Genomic DNA, 25,853 nt, shown 5'->3' with positions numbered 1-25,853 from the left:
CCCTTCCTCTATCACTCCATCTTCTTGCCTCCGTGGTCACATCACCTACTGACTCGGACCCTCCCGCCTCCTCTTGGGAGGACCCTTGTGATGGCCTTGGGCCCACCTGGGTCATCCAGGATAACCTCCCCATCGCTGAGCCCTTAACCACATCTGCAAAGTCCCTTTGCCTAAATAAGGTAACATATTCACGGGTTCTGGGGATTAGGGACCTTTCTGTGAAAGCATGCAGGTCAGGAAAGTAGTATTAATGCTCCCCTCTATGGGGACCTTCGCCTCCAGGAACAGGGAGAAGTGGACCCCTTTCATACCCAAAAGATGGCTGCTTTCCGCCCACCCACACCCAAATATCTACATGCAGACCTTACATTTGGGCTGGAGAGATCCCACCTCAGTGACCTCGGGGCTGGGATGGGAGGGAGAGGAGCTGCAATGCCCATTTGGCTGTTGGTGGTGGGGACAAACAGAGCAACCACAGTGGGCTTCCTGGTGACCCCCAGTTCTACCTGAGCGCGTTGGCCTCCCGCACTCCTCGCAGAGCTCTTTAAAGAGCCTTGTCTTTATCATTTACAAACACACCCAAACATCCTCAGACAATAAAAAGAAGACAATTTAAATCTCTAAAAATCTCACCAACTCAGAGGTATCCACTGTTAACGTATTGATGTACATCTTTCTTTACGCAGATTTAAGTACACAACTTTACAAAATTGTTATACTTCCTGCTTTAATCTACTTCGCTCACTCAATAATAGGTTGTGATCACTTTTCTATGGCAATGGATGTAGAATTACCTCTCCATTTCTAGTGGTTTCATGGTATTGTAGAGAATAATGTACTTGGTACACAATTGACTCCCAAGTTGCTTTCAATTTTTAACTATTCTAAACAATACTACTGCCTGGCTGGCATGGCTCAGTAATTGAGTGTCAACCTATGAACCAGGAGGTCATAGTTCGAACCCGGTCAAGGCACATGCCTGGGTTGTGGTCTCAGTCCCTAGTAAGGGGCGTGCAGGAGGCAGCCAATTGATGACTCTCTCATCATTGATGTTTCTCTCTCTCCCTCTCCCTTCCCCTTTCTGAAATCAATTTTAAAAAACATTTAAAAAAAATAAACAATACTACCATGAACTCCTTTGCCATTTGTCTAGGTATCTCCTTAAGGTAAATTTCTAACTATGGAACTGCTGAGTCAAAGGTATATTCATTTACATTTGGATATTATTATAGGTTAAATTGTGTCTCCCACCCCCCAAAAAGACATGTTGAAGTCCAAACCCCTAGTACTATTCATATTTTCTTCTTGCACTTCTATAATTTCACATTTTATTTTATTATTTTTATTTTATAATGCTTACTCAAGGACATGTTTAGAGAGAGGAAGGGAGAGAGAGAGGGGAAGGGAGAAACATCGATCAGTTGCCTTCTATATGCACCCCGACCGGGGAATGAATCCGCAACCCAGGTATGTGCCCTGGCTGGGAACTGAACGGGCAACCTTTTAGTGCCCAGGGTGAGGCTCAACCAACTGAGCCACTCTGGCTGGGCATATAATTTCACATTTTAAAGTTAAATTTTTGCTATACCTGGAATGTGTTTTCCTGCGAGACGTGAGATTGAAATCTAGTTAGGTAGTTGTTCAAAGTGACTAGACAGTAGTACCATGAAATGAATAATGCATGCTTTTTATGCTGATTTGAAATGCCACCATTATCCTATACTAAATTCCCAAGTGTACTGGACGCTATTTTGTACTCTTCACTGTGGCCACTGTTGCAGGCACCCTGACTAGTAATCTACTCTTCTTTATCCCAACTGGGAAAGCACCAAAAATGACCACCAGAGGGCGCCATCTAGTCTCCTTGACCCACCTCCAGGCCCTCTAGCGGCCCAAACCTGCCGGCTGCGTTTCAGTTGGGCAGAAAGGCCAAACAGGCCACCCTAACTTCCTGCCTTCCTCTTGTTGGTGGAGCCAGGGGGAGAGCGTAGGCGACAGGAGGTGGGCAGGTCCACATGCCCTCGTGTGGGGCCTGAAACTCTGCTCTCGGGCCTCCCTCTGCCAACACATAACACTCCCAGTCAGCTGGGACACGGCCATCAGCTGTTCTCAAAGCATCCTGGCTTAGTTTACCCACATTCTCTCCTCCACTAGGTGAGCTCCTATGCATCCTGAAAGGCCCAGTTCAGATGCTACTACTAGGACCCTCTTAGTCCTACTTCTGTGCTCCCACGGCACTAGCATTCGTTGCTTTCAATAGCAATTAAATTACGTGCCTTCCGTCCTGGAGAACATGTGCTCCACCAGGGACCATGACTTGCTCAGCTCCAAGCAGAGACTTGTGAGCAGAGGCCTGGCACAAAGTGAAGGTCATTGAGCCTCACCTACATTCTGTTATGTCTTCACCTGACTCGTACACCTTGAGAGACCTCCCTGAAGGCAGGTGCTAGGTCTGATTCTTCCTTCTGGCCCTCATACTGCCCAGCACGGGGTCTGGCAGATAGGCCCTCAAGTTTGCTAGAACGAAGCTGCCTCCTTCGGTGTATGTAACTCACTTCTCTCTGGGGAGGTCTTTTTTCAGTCGACATATCTATCAGGCATTTTCTGTTGTGTCTCAGACTGTGCTGGGTGCCATGGTCTGGAGGGTCATTGGGGAGGTGCCCTGTCCCAGCCGGGGAGAGCAGAGAATAACAAAGGAGAGATTTCACGGCACCATCTCTGGAGCTACTTAATGCTTATCAGTCAAACTCTTTCATTTTACAAATGAGGAAACAGAGGCTCAGATGGGGGAAGGTTTCATGTAGAAAGCTGACAAACTGAACCTGGAATTCTGCTCTCCTGACATCCCAGGCTTGGACTTGCTGTACCAAGTGCATTGTGGGAAACAGGAGGTCTGTCAAGTTTGCTGTATCCCAGGGGAACAGGGCTGTTGGAAGGGTTAATGAATCATTTATTGGGTGAATCAATGGAAAACAAACCAAGGAGCCACTGCTTTAGTAGCAGAGGGTAAGCTCTACCCACTGAACCATTTATTCACTTCTTGAAAGATCATTTAAAATTTGCTTTTAGGGAGGTTTTTGAGCAGCTACACTTTAGATTGACCCTAATAAGAAAGAGCACAGACTTTGCAAATGGACAGACCTGGGTTTAAAGTCCTTCCCTGGCTGTGCAGACTTGATTCATGATATAACCTCCCAGAGCTTCAGTGTTCTCACCTGTACAATGGGGATGATAATCTTCCAGGTAAGCAAAGGAATGAAAAACCCTGGTTTCAGGCCCTGGTCCCCAGCAGGCGCTCAGTTACGGGATTTACCCGTTCTGTGGTGTGCTGCCCATTGTGTTAATCTCCTCCCAATGACAAGTTCAGCAACGTCCTGCTGGTAGCTTCAAATTGGCCATGGTGGGGGTAGTTACATCATGGAACTTAGCAAACACTACAAATCAGGAGTCTTTTTTTTTTTTTTTTTTTATCTTCACCTGAGGACATGTTCATTGATTTTTAGAGAAGGGGGGGAGGGAGGGAGAGGAAGAGAAACATCGATCAGTTGCTTCCTGCATGTGCCTCGGTTAGGGCCTGGAATTGAACCTGCAACCAATGTGCCCTGACCAGGAATCAAACCTGCAACCTTTCAGTGTATGGAACGATGCTCTAACCAACTGTGCCACACCAGCCAGGGCAGGAATCATTTTGTTTCCCAAGAGCCCGTTGTTAAACATTTACCAGGCATCCCAGGGTATCATCATTATTACTGAGAATAATAACTTGCCAACTCCGGGCACACCCAATGCACACTATGAGGCTATTTTTACTGACATGACCTCATTTCCATCAGAGTGGTCAGTTCAATAAAATGGTCGATTGGTTTCATTCTGGTTGATTGGCCCCCATTTTGAGGCTGTGAGCCTTACTGGGAACTCTGCCTTGCAGAGTGGTGGGGAAAAACCCAGTTCAGTCAAAGTTTCTTGCTGCAGCCTGTAACATAACTAGAAACAGGAGTCTTTCCCTCTCCTCTCTCAGCAGAGGCTGGATCAGCAGTTCCAGGGTTCCCTGGGGTTTGCGAAAGCTGCTCCCCTTGTGGGATGGGGTGTTGGTCACATGTGAGCTGGTGTCTTACCCAGGTCTGTCTCTGGGTAGGAGTCAGAGTCCTCTTACTCCGTTGGAGCTCTGGGAATGCTCAGAGTAGGCTTGGCTGTGGGGACACCCTCCCACCCCACCCCACATACACACTGCAGGGTCTCCACCCAGGGCCTGGGCCCTCCCCACTAGGATGGGCCTCTCGTGGGCCCTGTGGGAGCACAGGAGCAGCAAGAAGATTTGGTTCCCTGGAAAGCCTTGGAGTCAGATTCCTTGGAAGGAGAACTTGAGTGTGGGTGATGGAGCCTGAGCCTCTCCCCGAGGGCTTAAGTAGAAAGGGGAAGTGTTCTCAGGCTGTTACTTGCTGCTCTGGGGTGGGTGGGAGGCCTGTGGGAGAGGAACGCATCTCATCAGCTGTGCCAGAGCCACGACACTCAGGACATTGCTGTCTCCTCAGCCGTTCACATCTGGACATGTTTGCAGCCCAGGTAAGCATCTGGGCCTGTGTCAGTGTGAGTGACTTTCTGGGCTGGGGCTGGGGCTGGAGCTGGAGCTGGAGCCTTGGTATGACCACTGGGTGGGGTTGGAGAAACACTGGTCTTGAAGAATCCACAGTGGCCACTGGCTGGGTGACCTCAGAATCACTGGCCTCCATTTACTCATGTGTGTGTTGGGGAGACAAAGAAGCCTGTGTCTCAGGTTGAAATGACAGTGACAGAATGAGAGGTGTGTGCTGCAAAGGGGTTGTTATCACTCTGGACACTGATGACGAGTTTTGGTAACTGACGACCCTAGAGGGTCTGTGCTAGAGGCGGGATGGGGTGGAGGCATTGACTATGTGAACTTTAGGCTACGTCTTGGAGCCATTGGATGGAAACCCCAGATCACCACCAGCCTAAGCATGCTTGTGATTGTGTCTCTGGCATTTTGGGACTGATTTATAAGGGATCCTGTCTTCCAGGGGCCTCAGGATCAAGGTGTGTTGGGTTGGGGTCAGGTCAGATCCCCGTTTCGTCATCTGCTCTTCCCCTCTGGAAAATTACCGTGGAGGAGACCCGGGTTTGGCCCTTTCGCTTCCCCTTCCACCTTCTCACACATCACTTGTCCCAAAAGCCACTCCCTTTCCTGCCCCTTTGCACGCACCCACCTCTGAGGGGGCATCGAAAGTGTAAATACTGAGCCTGGAGAAGACAAGGCCTGGGAGATTTTTTTCATCTTTTTTTAGGATCTTTTTTTCTCCCTTCTGAAAATTGGAAAACCAAAGAAAGATAGGGAAACAATGACCTCGAATTCCACCATCTCACAACCACCCAGGAAGAGGGTTTGGCTTTTGCCTTCGAATCTTTTTTCCCTAGGTATAGATTTTGAAAAGTTATCATCGTTTTATTTTGAGGGACATACATTCTAGAAATAGACATACAGGCTTCACCGCTGGGATCAGGGCCCAAGCATCTCTGTCCCCTCCACCCCCTGCGATGCCAGCATTATTGCCAGGGGGCCACCGAGGGGCAGGTTTTGGTTTCCCCCATATCCTTAGAACCGAACAAATAAGAAAGGTTAGCAATAGCAGGAGACAGTTTGTTTGAACCCAAGGAAGGACTTCTGGGCTGTAGAAAGCCTGGGGTAAACACGCCAGGAGGCCTGAATAATCTGCCACTCCGAAGGCTTTGCTGAGGGCGACACACGCCACCAGCGTCTCAGAGACACTGCAACAGCCGCCTGTTTGGGATCAGGGAGCAGAAGCTCTTTTAAGACGTGATACCTACATTTTTTGAAAATGTGTTTCTTTTATGCTTCACAGCAAGGCCAGCTGATACAGAAAGACAGAAGGATCCTACCCTCACACAGTGAAAAATCACGATCATTTTTCCGTGTCTCCTCCCCGTTGTCCCCAGCCACACACTCAGGTGACGGCACGTGCTGATGTGGCTGCGGGGCAGACACATGTGTTCTGCTCTTTCCACTAGGCCTCTCCCGAGCTTTTCTTCCTGTCCCTTCCTGTCCCTTATTATTTTCATTTTCTTCCGACCCCATCAGGGGCCCTTCTGCAGTTTTCTTCCCCAGCCCCCCCCCAGTGTTTGGCTGCTGGGTGGTGCACATACTTATGCACTTAGCTCTTACTTCCTCTGGATCGCTTCTTAGGGTAGATCTCTAGAAATGATATTATGGAATCATAGGGTAGGACCATTTTTTAAATGTGTTACCATTTGTTTCCAAAAAAAATTTTTTTAAATATATCTTTATTGACTTCAGAGAGAGGAAAAGAGAGGGAAGAGAGAGACAGAGACATCAATGATGAGAGAGTCATTGGAGATCGAGCCCGCAGCCCGGGCATGTGCCCTGACTGGGAATCGAACCCCGATCTCCTAGATCCTAGGTCGATGCTCAACCGCCGAGCTACGCCTGGCTGGGCTCAAAAAATTTTTAAATCAATGTGTACAGCTAATGGCCAGGTGGGAGGATCCTTTTCACCACCACCTAGCCACAATAGGGTTTTATTATTATTTTCATTTTTGCTGGCAAATAGATGTAGTTTCTAACTGTGGGCGGACAAATATGTCAGGGGAACAATAAACTGTAATGGTTGAGCATGTCCGAACAGTCGGGTCCTATAATGAAACAAATCCGACAAGTTTAATCTGGGAGAAGTGGCGTGATAAGCGATCGCACCTAAGGCCGCGATCAGCTTGGCTCCGCGTGGCCCAAAAGGGCACGTTCAGACCCCCCTCTCCTGAGCTCTGCAGGACCCGCATCCAGCCTTTCACAGAGATGGACAATGGTGGAGACAGGCTGGGCTCCTTTCCTTACACTTCCCTGCCTTTTCCCAGGCGCACGTGGCTTCTCGGTTGCCAGCAGCCATCTGCGTGGCCGGTGCTGGTGCTGGCGTCAGCCGGAAGGCCAGGTGGGAATGTGCCCTCACCGAGCACTGGCAGCGACAGCCTGGGCACTACAGGTGAATTCAGGCGAGACACGCTCAGGCCGACTTGCAAGCGTCAGCTGAAATGCTATCTCCGGTCTCCCGGGCCTTGTAATCTAAGCTGAGAGCAGCTCAGACTCTCCAGTTGAGAGTCCAAAGCCCTTCCTGAGACTTATGCGGGGTCCCCAGGAGGCCCCCCTTTCCCGTGATTCTGAGCCCTGTGGGTGAGCCTCTGCCCATGCTGCACCCACCAGGGGTGAAACTCAGCCCCTTTCCTGGTTTCCTACACCCAAAACAAAGCAGCTCACCAAAGCACTGGCACACGCAATCGACTTCATTCAAGACTGGGTGGGGGGCCACCGGAGAGGTTTCGAAAGCAGCAAGTCCAGTAACATCCTTCCTTGTTCTTGAAATATCGTGGCCACTCCATCCCACAGCACCTGCCCCGTCGCTTCTCCCACCTTCGAGCCACCATCTGGCTCCCTTTCCTCCCCTCCTCCCCAGAACTCCAACCTCCCCCCCCCAGTGCCCAGAGCAATTCAATCTTCTCCAGTTCCTATCAGCCCAGCACTTTAAAGGCAGCCCATTCTATTTTTTACTTTTTTTTTTTAAACGAGATATAAATAAAATGCACAGGTCTTAAGTGTACAGCTCAGTACATTTGACAATTGTACATCCTCTGTAACCACCGCCCAAAACAAGATGTAAAATATTCCCATCACCCCAGAAAGTCCCTTTGCGGCCCCTTCCAATCAGAGCCTTTCCTTCCCCATTACAACCACTATTCTGCTTTCTATCGCCGTCAAGCGGTTTAGGCCGCCTTGAACGTCCCATAAAGGGAAGCACACAGATTGTGCTTTTGTACATCTGGCGTCTTTCACTTAGTGTTTCCAGGACTCAACCACACTGTGTGTATCGGGAATTCATCTTTAAGAATTTCTAGGTGGCGTTTCATTGTCTGAGTCCACCGGCCTGTTTATCCATTCTCCGGTTGAATTCCCTTCTGTTTTTTCAGTTTCACACTCTTTGAGTAAGTGCAGCGTGGTTGATATTAAGAATAACAGTATGAGCCCTGGCCGGCTTGGCTCAGTGGACTGGAGGGTCCCTGGTTCCATTCTGGCCAAGGGCATGTACCTCGGTTGCAGGCTGTGTCTCTCCCTCTCCCTCTCTCCCCCACTTACACTCTCTCTGAAGAGCAATGGAAAAAATATCCTCAGATGAGAATTAAAAAAAAAAAAAAGAGTGTGGGTGGTGGTGCAGGGTTTCAATGGAGGGGGCACTAAAAAGAGAAAATTTTAATAATACATTTTACTTAACCCAATACATTTAAAATATTATTTCAATATGTAATCCAAGTAAGCATTTATTAATGAGATTTTTTTACATTCTTCTTTCCACACCCTTTGAAATCTAGTGTGCGTTTCACACTTACATCTCAGCTCCAGCTTGCCACCTAGCCCAGCAAGTGCTCAGTAGAATCGCCTCATGGGCCGGGGGCTGCTGTTTTGGGCAACACAGGCTTCAGCTAAGGAGATTTGTGTCCAAGGCCACGCAGTCCTTGAAAGCAGGGTGCTGGATTAGAATTCAGATCTCCCCAGCTTCCTGCTGAGCTGTTTGCAAGTCTGCCTCCTTCTACAGACACTTTTTTGAGACCCCTCCAACCCCAACTTTCTGAAACTTTAATTCCCCTACGCACGCATTCTACCCACACCTTTTGGGACTCATGGCTACTTCAGATCATTTATGCTTCATGAGACAATCTTGAGTTTTTCAACATACAGGACATGACCATTAATGGGTAGTGAAATAAATTGGGGGGCTTACACTCAGTATTTTTTTTCTTTCACGAAATCAGCTGGAATAGGTGAGAAAATGTTGGAGGGCATCACGTGTCATAAGACTTTTTATGAAATTTGTTTCCTGTATGTGAATATTCGAGCAGCTGTCACATGGTAAGCTGTATTTCTTATTCTAAGGATCTTGGTTTAAAAAAATAAAAAATAAAAAAGCAAGTGCTATTCCTAGTGATGGATAGTGAGTGTGATCCCTGCTGCTGACTCCCCAGAAAAGCCTTTTGGGGAAGTGAGATTTGGGGCTGGGGTGGCTGTTGCTTTGCACTGCTCTCCCACGCTGACATCACTCAGAATTGCAGAAGGCTCCCTGGAGGCCCTCCACCTGCCCTCTGCTGCTGGCACTGAGCAGCTGACGGGGAAGCGCAGGCCTGAGCAAGCTTCTCCACCCTCCGAAGCTTGCTCAGCCTGCGCTTCCCCGTCAGCTGCTCAGTGCCAGCAGCAGAGGGCAGGTGGAGGGCAGGGAGCCTGCCTAAGGCCGTGTGTCCAGGTGAGGTGGCTTTGGAATTAGAATGCCTAGCGCCTGAATTTCAGACCTTGGATCCAAAGTGCCTACTACCCTCTATTGTTACAGGGGAGATTCACCAATGTGGGGGGCATCGTTCATTCGTATAGTCACAGATGCTTATGGAGTGCCCCCTGGGTTTCAGGCGGTGTTCTAGGCTCTGGAAACAGTAATAAAGGGAGAGGCAAGGTCCTTGCTCTCACAGGGTTTAGAGGCCAGTGTGGGAGTCAGACAGTGAACAAATAAACCAAGAGACAGAGAGGCAGTAAGAGTATGTGGGCTCATTGGAGGAAAAAATGCCTTTTGTGTATTAATCATAACGTACCGGGGGAGGGCGTGTGCCTGCTTCGCACCCCTCCCCACCCGGCACCCTGCCCAGGGGCTTTGCCTCCCGCTTCAGAGAGAATGGGAGCTCTGGGGTGCCGGGTGTCGGCTTCTGCCCCCATGCCCAGGTTGGTTGCCTCCAGCAGCACCCCCTCTCCCGATCCCGGCTCCCTTTTCAAATCTCCTTCCCCCGCCTGGGCCTGCGAGGTGTCTCCTCTGCTCCTCGATCTCACTCCTTCTCTCTTCTATCCCTGCACTTCGCCCTTGTTCCCTCTCCCGGTGCTTTCACAGTGTATAAACACTGAAGTCTCTTGTATTTCTTTCTTTTTTTTTTTCTTTTTTAAAATATATTGTTAGAGGAAGGGAGAGGGAGAGAGAGATAGAAACATCAATGATGAGAGTCATTGATCGGCCGCCTCCTGCACACCCCACACTGGGGATCAAGCCTGCAACCCGGGCATGTGCCCTGACCGGGAATTGAACCCTGATCTCCTGGATCCTTGGTCGATGCTCAACCGTCGAGCCACGCCGGGCTGGGCAAGTCTCTTGTATTTTAAACACACAACCTTTTCTCAACCTCAGCTTCCTCCTTTATTGAAATTTAGGCTTCTCTTGCCTTCTGGGCTTTCATCACTCAGAGCTCCCTTGAAGCTCTTACCAGTCACGGGGATCTCAGAGGGAGTGAGATTCAGTCTGTCCTGAGGGCAGGATGGTCGAGAAAGGCAGAGAGCACAGGAGCACTGAGCTGCTGAGCAGGGAGCATCTGTGAAGCAGGGAGGGGTGACAAGCAGGGAGGGGGATGCCTGGACAACGGGGTCTTCATTCCCATATCATACTCAGTTATGACCCTATTCCAAGGACTTTGGATAAAATTCTAGGAGGCCCCTGCAACTGCCAATGCCCTAGGGAAGGAACCCAACAAAGTCATTCACACCCTAGTAAAAATAAGTTTCTCTTCTTCAGAGTCTGGCACACCCAGGCAAATGAGGGGAAGTGGGGAGAGGAGGGAGCACGGAACTTCGCTCTGGAGAGAAGTGACTTGATAATGATGAAATTCCAGGCACCGTGTGACAAGCAGACAGGAAACCTATTGGGGTTCAAGGAGTCTTTTTTTTAGTGCCTTTCACTCCACCCAGCTGCTGCTGCTCCTGCTACTGCTTCTGACCGTTGTGGGAAAGGATCCTCCCATTTCCTCACCTGCCCCAGCTGGGGACTCTGCCCGCTGGCCTGATGCAATGTTCCTCTGAGGCTGAGAACCACCGGGAGTGCTTATTATAAATGCTGATGCCTGAGTCCCACACCAGACCCACAGATCAGAACTGGAGTCGAGTAAGGAAGTAGGACCTTGGTGTCTGCATTTTAACACTTCTCCCAAGGCTTTGGCTTGATGGTCACCACCTAGGGCCCTAGAGTCAAAAAGACCTGGATTTGGTTTTGATTTTTCTACTTGCTAGCTCTGCAACCTTGGGTAAGTTTTTGAGCTCTTGTAAGTGTCTATTCTCTTTTCTGTAAAATGGGATCATTATTATGATCTGCCTTATAGAACCTTTGTGAGGGTTAAATGAAATGGCGTGTGTAGAATACTTAGAACTCGTGGTAAGTTAGCACACGATGCATGTTAATTTTGTAAAGTGCATTTTCAAGTTGAGGTTCTCATTCTGTGAGACAAGCCAGAGCTAAAAGCTGAGGTCTTGCCAACATTGGAAGTTCTTGAATGAGGGTTCTGCTTTCAGTTTTATAATAAAAAAGATCTTTTAGCAGCTTGGTGTCAGCCTGGCAGAGTAAAGAGAGAGTGAACTTTGACATCAGACAAGGCCAATCTGCCTTCTTAGGTTAGTCAGTCGCTAGCTATGTTGCCTTTAGCAGATTGCTTAATCTGTCTGAGTTCTATCTCTTCATCTGTAAAATGAGGGTAATCATAGCCCCCCCATTATATGACAAGGTTATTATAAAGATTGATAACATGTGTATTACTGGTTCTCAACCTTGGCCTCTTATTAGAATCAATTGGAGGATTTCATTAAAACAAACAAAATCTCAATGGCCAGGCCCCAGCCCAGGTTAATTTAATCAGTGGCTCTCAGCCACCTTGCACCCCACAGTCTCGGCTGCTCCTGGCCTGCTGACCCGGATGGGATCTGGCTTACACACCTTTGCAGGGCCTGACCTTGATCATGCAGCCAACGCACGCTGCCCACAGCCCGGACCCCCAGCATCACTGCCCAGAGCTCCTCCCTCCTCTCTGGTGGCACCCTGGCCGTTAAACTATCCTTGTGGCCCAGAGGACATCCTACTGGGAATGGGATGTGATTCTCTTTGGGCCTCCCCTCTCTCAGCTGCACTCTCCCTCGAAGACAAGCTCTGGTCGGCTCTGTTGAAATGCATTTCTCAGCGGTCCGTGGGGAAAAGGACTGTTTCTCTGGTCTTAGAATGCGGGGAACTTGGGGCGCTTATTCTGAATGTGGGCCCCGAGCATTCATTCTGGGAATCCCTACGCTTCTCACACCACGTATCAGTACCACAGCGAAGCTCCTTTTAAGGTAAGATCCTGAATCCCTTTTGGTTTTTCTTTGGTGACTTGGGAGCATCATGACTAATATGAACAAAGGAAGGCTCTGTAATACCCGGGTGACCTTGGGCAGGTCACTGCACCTCAGTTTCAGCTCTGGTGTGGTGGGAAGGAGTGTGGAGGTGAGGCTGAGACGGGGGAGTGATGAGAAAGCACTTGTGGACCGCTCGGTGCACTGAACATACTCGAAACGAAACATCCGATAGAAAATCAAATCCACGCGATCTGTAAGAACAAAACTGCAGAACGTTTACCGCTCTGCCTAGTTCTGAAAAGCGACCCTTCGTTTCACTTTCTGACGTAATTTCTTTGAACTTGAAATCTGAGCTGTGGCTTTTCATGGAAGTTATGCTATGCGGTTGGTTGACTCTTTTTTCAGTTTTATCAGACTAAAGCAAATAGTGAAAACAATCGAGTAATCCCGAGGGTTTATAGTGGAAAGCTGCAGCCCCCTGTCTTCCCACTTCCCCCCTTCCACCCGCTCATGCCCCTCGGATGCAACGACTTTCAACTCTCGTGTCCTGCTCTTTGCTTCTATAGCTCTAAAGGGGATGTTCATGTCGCTTTGTGGAGAAATCCTTCAAGAGCAAGACAAAAAGACAAAGAGACAGAAAATAGGAGAGGAAAATTAGACAAAGAGACACACATTTGAATGTGCGAAAAGAGAAAGAGAAACTGGAGAGAAGAAATTATATTTATCTATCTGTCCTTCCATCTATCTATCATCTATCTATCTATCTATCTATCTATCTATCTATCTATCTATCTATCTATCTATCTATCATCTATCTATCTATCATCTATCTATCTATCAGGTTCCCCAGAGCTAAGAAGATGAGATTTTTTTTTTAAAAAAAAGTTGTTTAAAGTAGAAATTAAAAGGGCATTTTTTAAAAAAGTGAGATTACAATTTAGGTTTGTTGAACAAAGAGGCCACCCTTTGCTATGTGGTGGCTTCTTAAGTCCAGTGCCCGTCGACCTCACTGGGCCCTGCAAAACCCACCTTCACAGCCCCCACTGAAAGCCAAGTTTCTAGTCTCCATGGCTTCTGTGTCCCTTTGTTCTTCTTCCTCTGTGACTTTCTTCTGAGCATCCTGAAGGGTGATCTACAACGAGCCTCTGCCTGGTGCCTGTCTGGGGGACGAGATATCCCTGCTCCCTGGTCGCTGACAGTTTGCTCTTTTAAGAGTAAATGCCCAGCACATTCACCAACATGGATAAGTGACAAAAACCATGTTGAGCAAAAAAGGAGGCTGCCCAATGATGACCATAGCATGGTAGATTTTGCCACACATAACTTTATTAATAGACAAAGCATTATATTTGATTAAGCCAAACCTTCATTAAAGAAACAAAATTTAGAACTGAAAATCCAAATTGTAATATACCAACTTAATCAATGAAGACGCTGTGCCAGTAATGCACATTTTTAAATCGTAAGCCAAGTTTAGAAGGTCTTCGTAGCCAGAATGGCTTAGCAGCAGCCTAATTCTGCCCAGTTCCTCTGCCACCTGCCTCAGTCCCTGTTGACACTTAATATTACTCAAAAGCATGAATCAGAAATGGCACTACCTCAGCCCATGGTGAGTTCCCATTGGCTAGATGGTGACACAGGAAGCTGATTCTCACGTAACCAGGATATTCCAGGATCTCTCCCAGGCCTCAAGGATCGTTTCTACTTCAATATCCAAATGAGCTGGCAGGGTGCCCATTCCACGGGTGAGGGAAGCCCAGCCCCTCCCCAGGACGGCCCTGAACCCCTGGAGGCTGTTCCCACAGCCTGCTCCCATGTCACTTGGAGCCTGGCAGCTGCTGTACTCTCTGCTTGCCCCGTGTCTCCCCTGGCTTGGAAAACCACTGCACACATGGCATTTTTTCTCTTGGTTCTGTTCATAGACATTTCTGTTGTGCAATTTAATTGAAGATTTCATAGAAACAGAAGGTTATAATAATTTAAGAGCGAATATTAGACATACCTGTCCTACAGAGGCACTGGTCACTCCCCATCCCCTACCCTCCAAAACTCTCAAAATTCTATCTCCACATTAGGAATGAAGCCTATGTTGCTTGTTTGACATAAAAACAACTATGGTCAGTTGTTGCTTTAGAGGGCATGTCCCCCTCCTACTGCATGTTTGACAGTAATTACGTCTTCCATTTTCTAGAGCCAGTCCATCTCCTATGCCAACCCTCACACATCCCTGTGAAGTCATAGGCGGTATCCCTCCCTTATTGCAGACAGGGACACGGAGGCTCAGAGGTTAAGTGACTTGCCCGAGGTCTCCCAGCTGCTAGGCGGCAGAGTTTGACCGGGAACCAGCGCCCGCCTGATCCCCAAGCAGATGTGTCCTCGCACAACGTGGTAGGGAACTGCCGCCGCCCCCAGGATGGCTTTCACTCATGCCTCACGCCTCCGTCTCCATTCTCCTCAGGAATTCACTTCGATGGATTGGTGGAGGAACAATTTCTGGATCGTCCTAGCTGTGGCCATCATCATAGTGTCTGTGGTCCTGGGTCTCATCCTGTTCTGCGTCTGTAGGCAGCTGCTCAGACAAGGTAATAGCCTTCTCACCTGGGCGGGTGGAGGGTGCTTACAAGTGCATTAGGGTTCCTGTGTGGGCTGAGCTTTGGATTAAGCATCACGCATTCTGGGTTTCAGTTCGAGCCCTGCCACTAACTTGTTTCCCTGGGCCTCAGTTTCCCCATCTGCACAGTGAACAGAGGTTAACTAATGTCCAAGAACTCTTCCAGTCCTAAGGGCCTGGGTGAGGCAGGATCTGCTCCAAGGCTCACTGTGCTCCAGGGCTTTCTGTCTTTACTGGGGCTGCTGATCACAACATCTCCTCTCTGAGACTTGAAATAGAGCACCAGTCTGTGTAATGTCAAAAATGCTCTTGATTCCAAACCCATCAAGTTGTATGACTTAAATGTGTACAGCTTTTACTACGCCAATCATACCTCAGTAAGTGGTTTTTAAAAATTGTCTCAAGGCATGGAAAATAGACTTTCTTTTTTTTCAAATCCTCATGTGAGGATATTTTTTCCATTGCTTTTCAGAGAGAGTGGAAGGGGGAGAGAGAGAAACATCGATGTGAGAGAGACACATCGCTTGGTTGCCTCCTGCAAACACCCCAACCGGGGCCGGGGATCAAGCCCACAACCGAGATATGTGCCCTTGACCAAAATCAAACCCAAGACCTTTCAGTCCACGGGCCCATGCTCTAACCACTGAGCCAAACCAGCCAGGGCAGAAAATAGACTCAATTTATGATCGACCTGTTTGTCTGCCATGATTGCCTCCTTCAAGATCATACTCTGGCCCAGCCGGGCGTGGCTCCGCGGTTGAGCATCGACCTGGGATCCAGGCGATTGGGGTTCGATTCCCGGTCAGGGCGCATGCCCAGGTTGTGGGCTCCATCCCCAGTCGGGGGTGTGCAGGAGGCAGCCGATCAATGACTCTCTCATCATTGATGTTTCTATCGCTCTCTCTCCCTCTCCTATCCTCTCTCTGAAATGAATAAAGAAATATTTAAAAAAAAAAAAAAAAAAGATCATACTCTGAATTCTGGTATTATCCACCTTGGCCAGAGGTTCTTGGCATCCTCCAACATAAATAAGCAGCTACCTGGAGATTAACACTGACTTTAGATTCAGTACAAGTGAGTTTTCCATTTTGATATTCATCTCCAGGAACATGAAATCCCTGATTTGGTGGTGTGTGTATTTTTGAGATCGTGACCCTTTACATAATGCCCTAAACCTGGGGTCCACCTGGGCTACAGAGAGGCACCGCCACTTTCCCCTGGAGCTCCCTGGGTGGGCGTCCCTCCAGGATCAAGGCGCTGGCCTCCTGCTGCACCTGAACAGAATCCTGCTTAACCCAGTGCTGGAATGTCAGGGCCGCACAAGAAGTGAAATCTTTTTGTCATTTTTCTCAATCTTTTTTAAAGATGAGAAAATTAAGATTCAGCCGGAGGTGAAGCCTTGGTTGAGGTCTTGTAGGGGTGGTGGCAGAGCTGGGAGAAGTCAGGTCCACTGAGCTCCCTATTTAATATTCTTTCCTTTCTACCACTTGATGGTGGTTTTCTTAATACAAAATGTATATTCTGGCTCCTATCGGCCTTTATCCATTTGCCTTCTTAAAATGTCTCGCTCTCAGATACAGACGTAAATATCAGCCTGAACAAACACTGTACCTATTCTTTTATCTTGACCCGCTCTTATTAGAAAGCAGTTTATAACCAATAACTTCTGTGCCCAGCATGTCACAGTGTACAAACTGCTCTTCCCACTTTTTATCTCATTTCCTCCCAGCTGCACTTTTGTTTGTTCATTTGACTGATATTTCTGAACACCAGCTACGTGCCAGGCGTGGTGCCAGGCGAGGGGGACCCGAACACAGCCCACGTGCTCCTGCCGTCACTGGACTAGCGAAAGACTCAGCCAGCCCGGGTTAAATGCCAGCTCTGCCAATTTTGGGTTCTGTGTCCCTAAATCTGTTTCTTCTCGGTGGTTCTTCCAAATGCCCTGAACTCACCTGGTTTCTGAGGATTTTTAAACTCTAAAATCACAACTTTTGCTAATTCTTCCTAAGTGAATGTGTTTGTTTGTTTGTTTGTTTTTTCCTCAGGCAAGAAATTTGAAATCGTTAGGCACAAGAAACAAATGCATAAAGATGAAGAAATAATGTATGAGTAAGTGGGGGATACCCTGCTTTTTGAGAACCGCCCGCTCCCTCCCACGCTGGGCCATTCTCCCCGCCCTAAGGGCAGAGGTCCCAGGGCCCCAGGCTGCAGGGCACCATCTGTCTCTCTGCTCTCCAACTCCTCCCTCATGTCACCTACTTTGATAGAGGTCACCGGGTCGGGCTCTGTGTTCTGGGTCCACCATTCAGGGTGTGTGCTGCCCTTCTTTTCTTGAGGTGGTTTCCGAGTATAGTCCTTTAAAAGCTATTGTGCTGAACAAAAATATGCCACCCACTTTACTTTTGTATTTCGTGATATCTTTGGGGCTTTATGATTGCTATCTGCGGTGGGGGTCCCCAGGACCGCCTGTAGGCTGGATGATTTGCTAGAAGGACTCACAGGACCCAGAAAAGTTGTTACATTTATGGTTAAGGGCTATTACAGTGAGAGGCTACAGATTAAAATCAGCAAAGGAAGCCCGGCCGGGTGGCTCAGTTGGTTGGAGTGTCATCCTGTGCACCCAAAGGTGGTGGGTTCAATTCCCGGTCAGGGCACATACCTAGGTTGCAGGTTCAGTCCCCAGTCGGGGTGCGTACAGGAGGCAACTGATTGATGTTTCTCTCGCATCTCCCTCTGGCCTTCTCTCTCTCTAAAATAAAAATCAATAAAAACATCCTCGAGTGAGGATTAAAAATGCCCCCCCGCCCCTGGCCACAAAATCAGCAAAGGAAAAAAGGCACATAGAGTTGAGTCCAGGAGAGACCAGGTGCAAGCTTCCAGTTGTCCTCTCCCAGTAAAAACAGGTGGACAGTGCTTTTTCCTCCCAGCAATGAACTGTGACAGCCACTGTGAAGCACTGCCAACCAGAGAAGCTCACCGGAGCCTGATTTCTAGGGTTTTTATTGGGCATCAGCCTCACAGGCATGGAGCGCCCTCATGACTGCTTTAGCTACTCAGTCTCCAGCCCCTCCAGAAGCCAAGCTGATACAGCATGACCCGAGGCCCAGGGCAAACACAGCAGGCATTCACCATCAGCCACCTTGTTAGCATAAACTATCTGGCTGGCCCAAGGCCCCAAGTACACAAAGTCTCTCCTATCAAGCAGGACATTTCAGGAGCTTAGAGGTTATCTCCCAGGAGCTGGCCAGGGGCCAGCCCTTTCTTTGGAATGTACACACCACCTGGAATAAAATCTGTGCTTTTCTGAAATGAATTTTGTTAGGGCTCAAGGGATCTAGCAAATAACAGGCCTCTTCCCTACCAATTCTGATCCACCGAGGGGTAAAACAAATGTATTATGCAGTTAGGTAACCAAAACATGTCTCTTCTTCATGGGCAAATGTGTTTTCTAATTCAAAACCAGGAGAACATTGCCGCATGGTGCACAGGAAGCTCTGGAGAATCTCAGGTCTCCCCTGCACCGCAGCCCCTTTCTCTGAACGGCAAAGACCAGAGCAGGATATATGTTTTCTGCACTCAGGCCTGCTCTGGGGGAGAAAGTGGGAGCAGCTGGACTTTCCCCAAATTTAGGAGTCAGATAAATTTCCCTCCTCTCCTAGGAAGAGCCATAGAGGGGTGGGAAAAAAGGCCACTGATGGAGCTCTTGCCACGTCTCCCTCTCTACTCGCCCAGACAATCTAAAATTTCTCATGCATTCCGAAGGGAATTAACACATAGAGGGGACCAAAACTTGCCTCAGAAGAATCTAGTACCAGTTTGAAAATCAGAGTGCATAGAGAGGAACGGGGGTCTAGGTAAGGAGGCTTGCTTGGAGTCTTTTTGTTGAAACTTCTTAGTGAATTATAATTTGAGTACAGAAAAGTGTGAATGGTAAGAGCACAACTCAATAAACTTCCACAAACTGAACAGATCCAGGTAGCTGGCACCCAGATTAAAAAAAACAAAACAAAATTACCAGCACCTCAACATCTTGTATTCCCTTCCGGCCACTCCACCCTAAGGATAACCACTATCTGAAATAGTATAGGTCCCATTTTCTTGTTTTTATGCTTTATATAAATGGAATTACACAGTATGTATTATTTGGTGTCTGGCTTCTTTTGCTCAACATTTTTGTGAGATTCACTGTGTGGGGCTATACACTGTCCATTCTCACTGCTCTGGAGTATTCCACTGTGGGAGGGTGAATTTATCCGTCCTACTGCTGGTGGGCATTTGGGGCGTGTCCAGTTTGGGGATGTTACAATCAGTGCTGCTGTGAACGTTCTAGTACATGTCTTTGGATGGGCATATGCAGGCATCTCAGCAGGGTATATATCCAGTAGCGGAACTGCTGTCACGTGGCATGTGTACAGTGAGCTTTAGAAGTACAGCTGTTTTGCAAATCAAAATACAGCTGGCGCTTACCTGCCCCTCTTCACCAGCTCAGGTGAGCCCAGGAAAGGGTGCTCCATGCTCTAAGTTACAGTGTTCAACTCCCTTCCCTCAAATCCAGCTGCTCTCTGGGCTGGAGGAAGGGGTTTCTTTAGAGTGCTGGTTACACATGGGGTGCAAGACTTAGAAAGGGGAAGGGATGCTTCCAAGGTTTCAGGAACCAAGATTTGGATGTTCAACCCTGTCAGCCTTTTTCCTGTAAGTCCACTGACAGCCGGCATGGTCAAACCAAACACCAACTCCTTTTTCTTTCTCTCCAGGAATGTTCTCAATGACTTGCAGGTCCAATCACCCCCTCTGCCACCCAGGGATTTCCTTTCTCAGCAAGATGCCTGTAAGTATATTTTGCTAACAACAGTCTCATTCAGGGTAGGATAACAAACTTATCTAGGTGTCTTAGTTGGCTCAGGCTGCCCATAACAACATACTATAGACAGAGTCACTTAAACAACAGTTTATTTTCTCACAGTTCCAGAGGCTAGAAATCCAAGATCAAGGTACCAGCTGATTTGGTTTCTGGTGAGGACTGTCTTCCCCGCGGCCTGCAGATGGCTGCCTTCTTGCTCCCAAGGTCAGGAGAGCTTTCCGGTGTCTCTTTTTATAAGGGCACTAATCCTAGCAGACCAGGATGCTAGCCTAACGACCTTATTTAACAATAATTACTTCCTTACAGGCCCCATCTCTAAATACACCACACTGGGGATTAAGGCTTCAACATACAATTTTTGTGGGACATAAACATTCAGTCTAGGATGTGCAGGTGGCAGCAACCTGTTTTAAAAAGGGTTAGAAGTACCAGTGCTCCCAATACTCAATTTATAAATTCATATTCAAATCCCAGCTTGGAACGTGAGTAACAAGGCACCTGGGGTTGCCACTGGGCCTCTCACATTTCTATCAGAAAAACAGTCTGCTTCCCCTGACTAGAATGTTCCTGAAGCCCTTTCCATAGCCAGCTTTGCCTCACCCTTCAAGTGTCAGTTCACATGTCACCAGCTCAAAAAGGCCATTCCTAGCCACCCTGTCAAAAGTAATCCTGCTAATTTTCTGTATAAAACTTACAGGAATCACCAAAATTATCTTATTTCATTATTGATTATTTGTTTATTTATCATTCTCCTCTACTAGACTATAAACTCCAGGAAACAGGAACCTTTCTTGTCTTGCTCACCACTCAGAACAGTGTCTGGAGCTTAGTAGATAATAAAAATGTTTTGCTTAAACGGGTAAATAATACTAGTAGCTAACATGTAACATGCACTGTGTGTGAGGCCCCATGCTAGGCCGTTTACAGGCATTATCTCATTTAAAAGTGACTTACTCATGGTCACACAGCTAGTTACTGCTGGAGGCTGCACACGAACTCGGATCTGTGTAACTGCAGAGCTCTGCAGAAAAAGAAATGGTGGCAGTTTTTCAGGTTCTCTTAGGAAAAGATGAGCCCAGCCGGGCGTGGCTCAGCAGTTAGGCGTCGACCTAGGATCCAGGCGATCAGGGTTCGATTCCCAGTCAGGGCACATGCCCGGGTTGTGGGCTCGATCAATGACTCTCTCATCATTGATGTTTCTAGCTCTCTCTCTCCCTCTCCTTTCCTCTCTGAAATCAATAAAGATATATTAAAAAAAAAAAAAAGGAAAAGATGAGATTGTGGGACAGGCGGTTCCAGTCCCCGTGAAAGGTGGAACTGAGCTGTTTTGTTAGCCTTCCTGTAGCCACTTCAGTCCTTTTGCTGTGTAGCCATGCTCCACTAATTCTACCTCTTGAAAACACCACCCTTCCCTTCTTCCTTAGCAGAGAGCTTCATACATGAGCAATTAGCCACAGTTCTGGAAAACAGTGTAAGTCATTGTGAGGGATGCCAAAAAGGAAATACGGTTGTATCACTTCCTTACAAGAATTAGTATCTGTAGACACAACACTACTCAGTTGGCTGCTAGCTCTGGTCAGTTTCCGGTCCAAGTCTCTGTTTCATGGTTCCCACTGCAGCGCAGTCTTAGGCGCAGGGGATGTGGCGGTCAAGGTGTCTGGCCAGTATTTGCCATTTACTCAGCTGGGTGATCCTGAGACTGTGCAGTGGCTGTGCTTCAGCTTCCTTTATAAAATGGGGATGTGGCCCACCAAGAAATGGAAAGATTACCCATGAAAACCGGCTGGCTTCCCCAGTGGGAGGCGTGCAGGAGGTGGCCGATCAATGATGACTCTCATTGTTGATGTGTCAACTCTCTCTCCCTCCCTCTCTCTGAATCAATAAAGGTACTTTTTTTTTCAAAACCATGCTGAGCCACTCGGTCAAAACTATACCCACACACAAGAGCTTTGAATCAAAGGACCTGTTTGTTTTCTAGCCCCGCAGGAAAACCCAAGTGAGCCGCCAGCGACCTACTCCTTGGTAAATAAAGACAGATATATGACGACAGTGTCCATCCCCAGCTACATCGAGCCTGAGTGTGACTATGATGACGTTGAGATGCCTGCAGGTCTGCCAAGCTGTGATTTTGAAACAACCGTTTCTTCTTTTTGGCAAGTTGAAGAGGCTTCGTACATCTTATAAAACCATCAAGAACGGCTGAACCTCTGTGTCCGGTCCCGGTTACACGCTCTGTACGATAAACGCTGCCTGAACCTTAGGTGGCGACGCGCTAGCGATCAAATGACTGCAGCCAGAGAAGGGCCCGGCTGCGGGGCCCCGAGGACCGAGGGCGGTCGGGCCCGTGCGCTTCCGCGGGGCGAGCTTCCGCGGGCCGTGGCTCCCCCGGGGAGAAGCCGCAGTGCGCTCTCTTCCCTCTTTCCTGCCCCTCTCCGCGCGGCTCTAAGCGACCTTCGGGCTTGGCGTTGGCGCAGAGCCCCCCGGGGTCCCGTCCCCAGCGTCACCGCAAGGCCCTCCGTGGGCCCGCGCCGCCCGCCTCGCCGTAGCCCGTCGGGCGGCGGTCGCGGCTGAATGCTCCGGCGCGCACGTCCCCGCGGTGGCCGCGGCGCTTCCGTTCGGAGCGCCCTCCCGCCTGCGCGCACCGCCGAGCCCGGCGCCCCTCTAGGCCGCTGGCCAGGCTGACCATAGAGACTCGGCCCGCCTCTTTCCCGCGCTTCCCAGTTGCGCCAAACCCTTCAGCAAAGAACCCACGTTACCCCGAGCGGGGTCGTTTTGCAAAATGTGTATTGGGCTACAGAGAAGGTAGGTTTCCCAGGGAACGGCATGGGAGACAGGAAAGAAAGAGGCGATTAAAGGGCCGATTCAAGTAGAATTTTATTTTTTAACATTAGCTAGTATAGCATTTTTTTAAGTTTTTTTTTAATTTTTATTTTATTTAATTTTTTTACAAATTGGGTGTCAGTGGAACATCGCTTAGGTTTTAACAAAAATTGCAGAAGGTAGTATTTAAGAATAATGAAATTCCCCTGATGGTAAAAACAAAAAAAAGTTATTTTTATTTTTCTAAAAAAAGTTGATTTGCATAACTCGTACACCTCTACCTCCCATGACACACCAAACAAAAATAAATTTTCCGATGCATTTAATGTTGCACTCTACGACGCTATTTTCAGTAACCAAAAAAAACTGCCTCTGAATACATTAAAAATCAATATTACCCTGCATTTTTTACCATTGTTTAGAAAAAATATTGAATCAATATTTCATAGATCGAATCTCTGTTGTGTCACTGGGCTAGTTTAGTAATAATTCTGCAATTCTTTGAATTTGAGATTTGCCTGAAAAAAAACTATATGCAGATTTTTTATTTTTTTTTAAGTTTTGCTTTCGCCACTTTGGAGTGCAATTTGGCAGCATCTAGTGAAACTGACAGCATGGACGCTATATGACCCAGCAGCCCCACTTCAGAGACATACCCTAGAACAAACAGTGGCTTTTGAACTTGTTGGTACGAGGTCTCCATTACCCTCTTAAAAATGACTGAGGACACCAAAGAGGTTTTGTTTAGGCAGAAGATAGCTATTGATATTTAGCTTATTGGAAATTAAAACTGAGAAAGGTTTTAAATACTTATTAGTTAATTTAAAATAATAAATCATGTTAATATAAGTAAAGTTTTTACTAAAATAACTTTTTTCAAGCAAAAAAACATTAGTAAGGAGAGTGGCATTGTGTTAAGATTTTGTGACTCTCTTTAATATGACTTAATCGAAGGCATCCAGATGCTCACATCTGCTTCTGGAGTCAATCTGTTGTAATGTAAACACCATGTGGCCTCTGGAAAGTTCCACTGTACATTCAGGAGAGAGGTAGCTTGAAGAAGCACAAACGGCATCTTAAGATTATTATGAACATAGTTTCGATTTCATGGCCCAGACCACACTTTGAGAACCATGCTGCCCTAGAGAAACTCAAGGACATGTATAAAGATGTTCTTTGTAGTATTTTTTGTTATGATGAGAAAGTGGAACCAACGTCCATCTTGTAGTCCAACCACAAGATCCATGCAGGCTGCACTATTGTTGCTTTGCTCTCTACATATTTCCAGCTCTTAGCACATGTTGGCACGTGGTGGGTGCTCCGTAAATATTTGTAGAAGGTGGGAAGTGAGAAAGGCAGCAAGGGAAAAATATAAATATTGTCATGCAACTTGCTTTAAAATTTAACTCTGTTTCGTAAACATTTTTTCACAGATGTAGACTTTTAGCTTACAGGGTAGGAATGGCCAAAAGTCATGTGATTCTTGTATAACTAGTCAGCTTATTTTTCTAGTGTCTAAAAAGTAAAGGTGTGTGTATTTCAAATGTCTTATTGGTCAGTCACCACAGGCTGCAAACCACTGCCATCTAATGGTGCATTAAGAAGTCCACACATTATGGGGGGAATGCCCTTTGCTGTTAACAAATTTTGCCCATATTTTGTTTGGAGATATTCTGTAATTCCAGCCCCCCAAAATTGAGTCAATTATTTAAAGGCCTTTCTAGAAATAATACAACCAATGTAGATCTCTTTGTTACCCCTGTAATTTTCATGGACACTGGAGGATATTCTTAAAATAATTCAGGTAAATTTGTTAACATCTCTCAGATCATACAGCAAAACCAATGGTTAAAACAAGTTAATAGATTATTTTGTTCACGTAAATATCTTTTACTTTTTCTCCTCTTTTCTTGACTCTGCTTGGTCTCTAATTTACATGGTGAGAGATTTTTAATATTGCATGCAGAAAAAAATAGCAATGCATAGTAACTGCTCAATAAATGTTTGCTAATAAGAAAAACGCATTCATAGCCTTTTTTAATGCCTTTTTTCCCCTTCAGTTTTGCATCCTCAATGCCTAACACATATGGTAGTCCAATATTGTGGAAGGGAGGTGGGGAGGGAAGGAGAGAAGGCGGAAGGAAAGAAGGAAGGCTGCTTGTGTTAAAAAAAAGATAGAAGGTTATGATCTTCAGAGTGCCTTTTATCTCTGTGATTCTGGAACATTAGTAACTATAACAAAGAGGCCACAGATAATTAAGATGCTTTCAAAGGCAACCAGAAATCATTGCTCTGACTATGAAGGAAATCAAGTTGCCTCATCCTTTATCACCAATGAAGCAGCCCTATCCTAAACACGGCTCCTGGAGTCCTCATTTTTCAAATACCCATTATCTAAGTCACCACATTTCTGAGTCTGGATAGGGAAAATTCATCAAAACATGAAAATATTCACCCGTCAACTTCCAGCTAGTCCCTTTGCAAAAATCCCTCCCCGTTTAATGTTCCTGTCTCTCCCCTCCTCTCTAGTTAGCATCTTGTCCCTGGGTGATGCAAACGTTGTATAATAAAATAAAAATACTGGGCAACGAAAATTCATTTCAAAGTAAAACTGCAAATCTTCCAACAAAAGATGAAGGGTTTCCACAGAGTACATAGAAGTGATGGGGGAAACTGCTGGAATCACAAGCAAAGCCACTGACAAATGAGAATGTGGCAGAGAAAACTGATACATAATAGTGACAGATGCTTCGTGTTCTTGTTATCTGTTGCTACTTAACCCATTTACTGGCTTAAAACAACAGCAATCATTTCATTATCTCTCACGGTTTCTGTGCCCAGGAATTCCCCGGGGCCTGGGCTGGGCAGCTCTGGCTTGAGGTCCCTTGTGCAATTGCAGTGGGACGATGTCTCCCCCTCCTCACACCCAGGTACCCAGCCCCATTTAACCCCTAATAGGTCTCTGTTGTCCTTGGGATAAAGCGGAAAAGCCTACATACGGCTTTCCAAATGTTCTGTGGTGCGGCCCAATCTTTCCAAGCTCACCTCATGCCACCCTGTGCGGTTCCTGTCGACCACCTACGCTAGTCTGCCAGCTGCCCCAGGACCTCGCACATGTGGTTCCTGCTGCCAGGAATTCCCTCCCCCTATAGCCTCCCACAGTAGACGTCTGCTCCTTTGCCTGTTCAAAGAGCTGTCTCGTTTTTCTGATGAAAATAAAAACAAGACAAAAAAATTTGTCTTTTTCTTTCCACCACCTCATGGGCCTTGTAGTGACATGGCTCCCTTTCCACATCCCAACATGTAATTGAAACTGGCTAATCAAAGTACCTCATCCACTGGAGTTG

The 25,853-nt window shown here is 47.3% G+C and overlaps 1 protein-coding gene across 1 annotated transcript; it reads left to right on the top strand.

Moving 5' to 3' along the window:
* The first annotated feature begins 4,374 nt into the window (after positions 1-4,374).
* On the top strand, positions 4,375-21,870 carry SCIMP (SLP adaptor and CSK interacting membrane protein). The gene is made up of 5 exons (XM_016200922.2): positions 4,375-4,563; positions 14,673-14,796; positions 16,871-16,934; positions 19,580-19,653; positions 21,665-21,870. Exons 1-5 carry the CDS (start codon positions 4,375-4,377, stop codon positions 21,868-21,870), a joined length of 657 nt encoding a protein of 218 aa, XP_016056408.2.
* The last annotated feature ends 3,983 nt before the right edge of the window (positions 21,871-25,853 follow it).

The sequence above is a fragment of the Miniopterus natalensis genome, chromosome 17 (assembly GCF_054644295.1).
Source record: "Miniopterus natalensis isolate mMinNat1 chromosome 17, mMinNat1.hap1, whole genome shotgun sequence".
Taxonomy (NCBI): Eukaryota; Metazoa; Chordata; class Mammalia; order Chiroptera; family Miniopteridae; genus Miniopterus; species Miniopterus natalensis.
The sequence above is the reverse complement of the archived record's forward strand: the minus strand, read 5'-3'. Positions and strand labels throughout refer to the sequence as shown.

Coding starts and splice junctions, on each gene's coding strand:
- SCIMP (XM_016200922.2), top strand. CDS start 4,375: ATGGAGCCTGAGCCTCTCCCCGAGGGCTTAAGTAGAAAGGGGAAGTGT. Junction 4,564..14,672: donor TGGACATGTTTGCAGCCCAG/GTAAGCATCTGG, acceptor CATTCTCCTCAG/GAATTCACTTCGATGGATTG. Junction 14,797..16,870: donor TAGGCAGCTGCTCAGACAAG/GTAATAGCCTTC, acceptor TTTTTTCCTCAG/GCAAGAAATTTGAAATCGTT.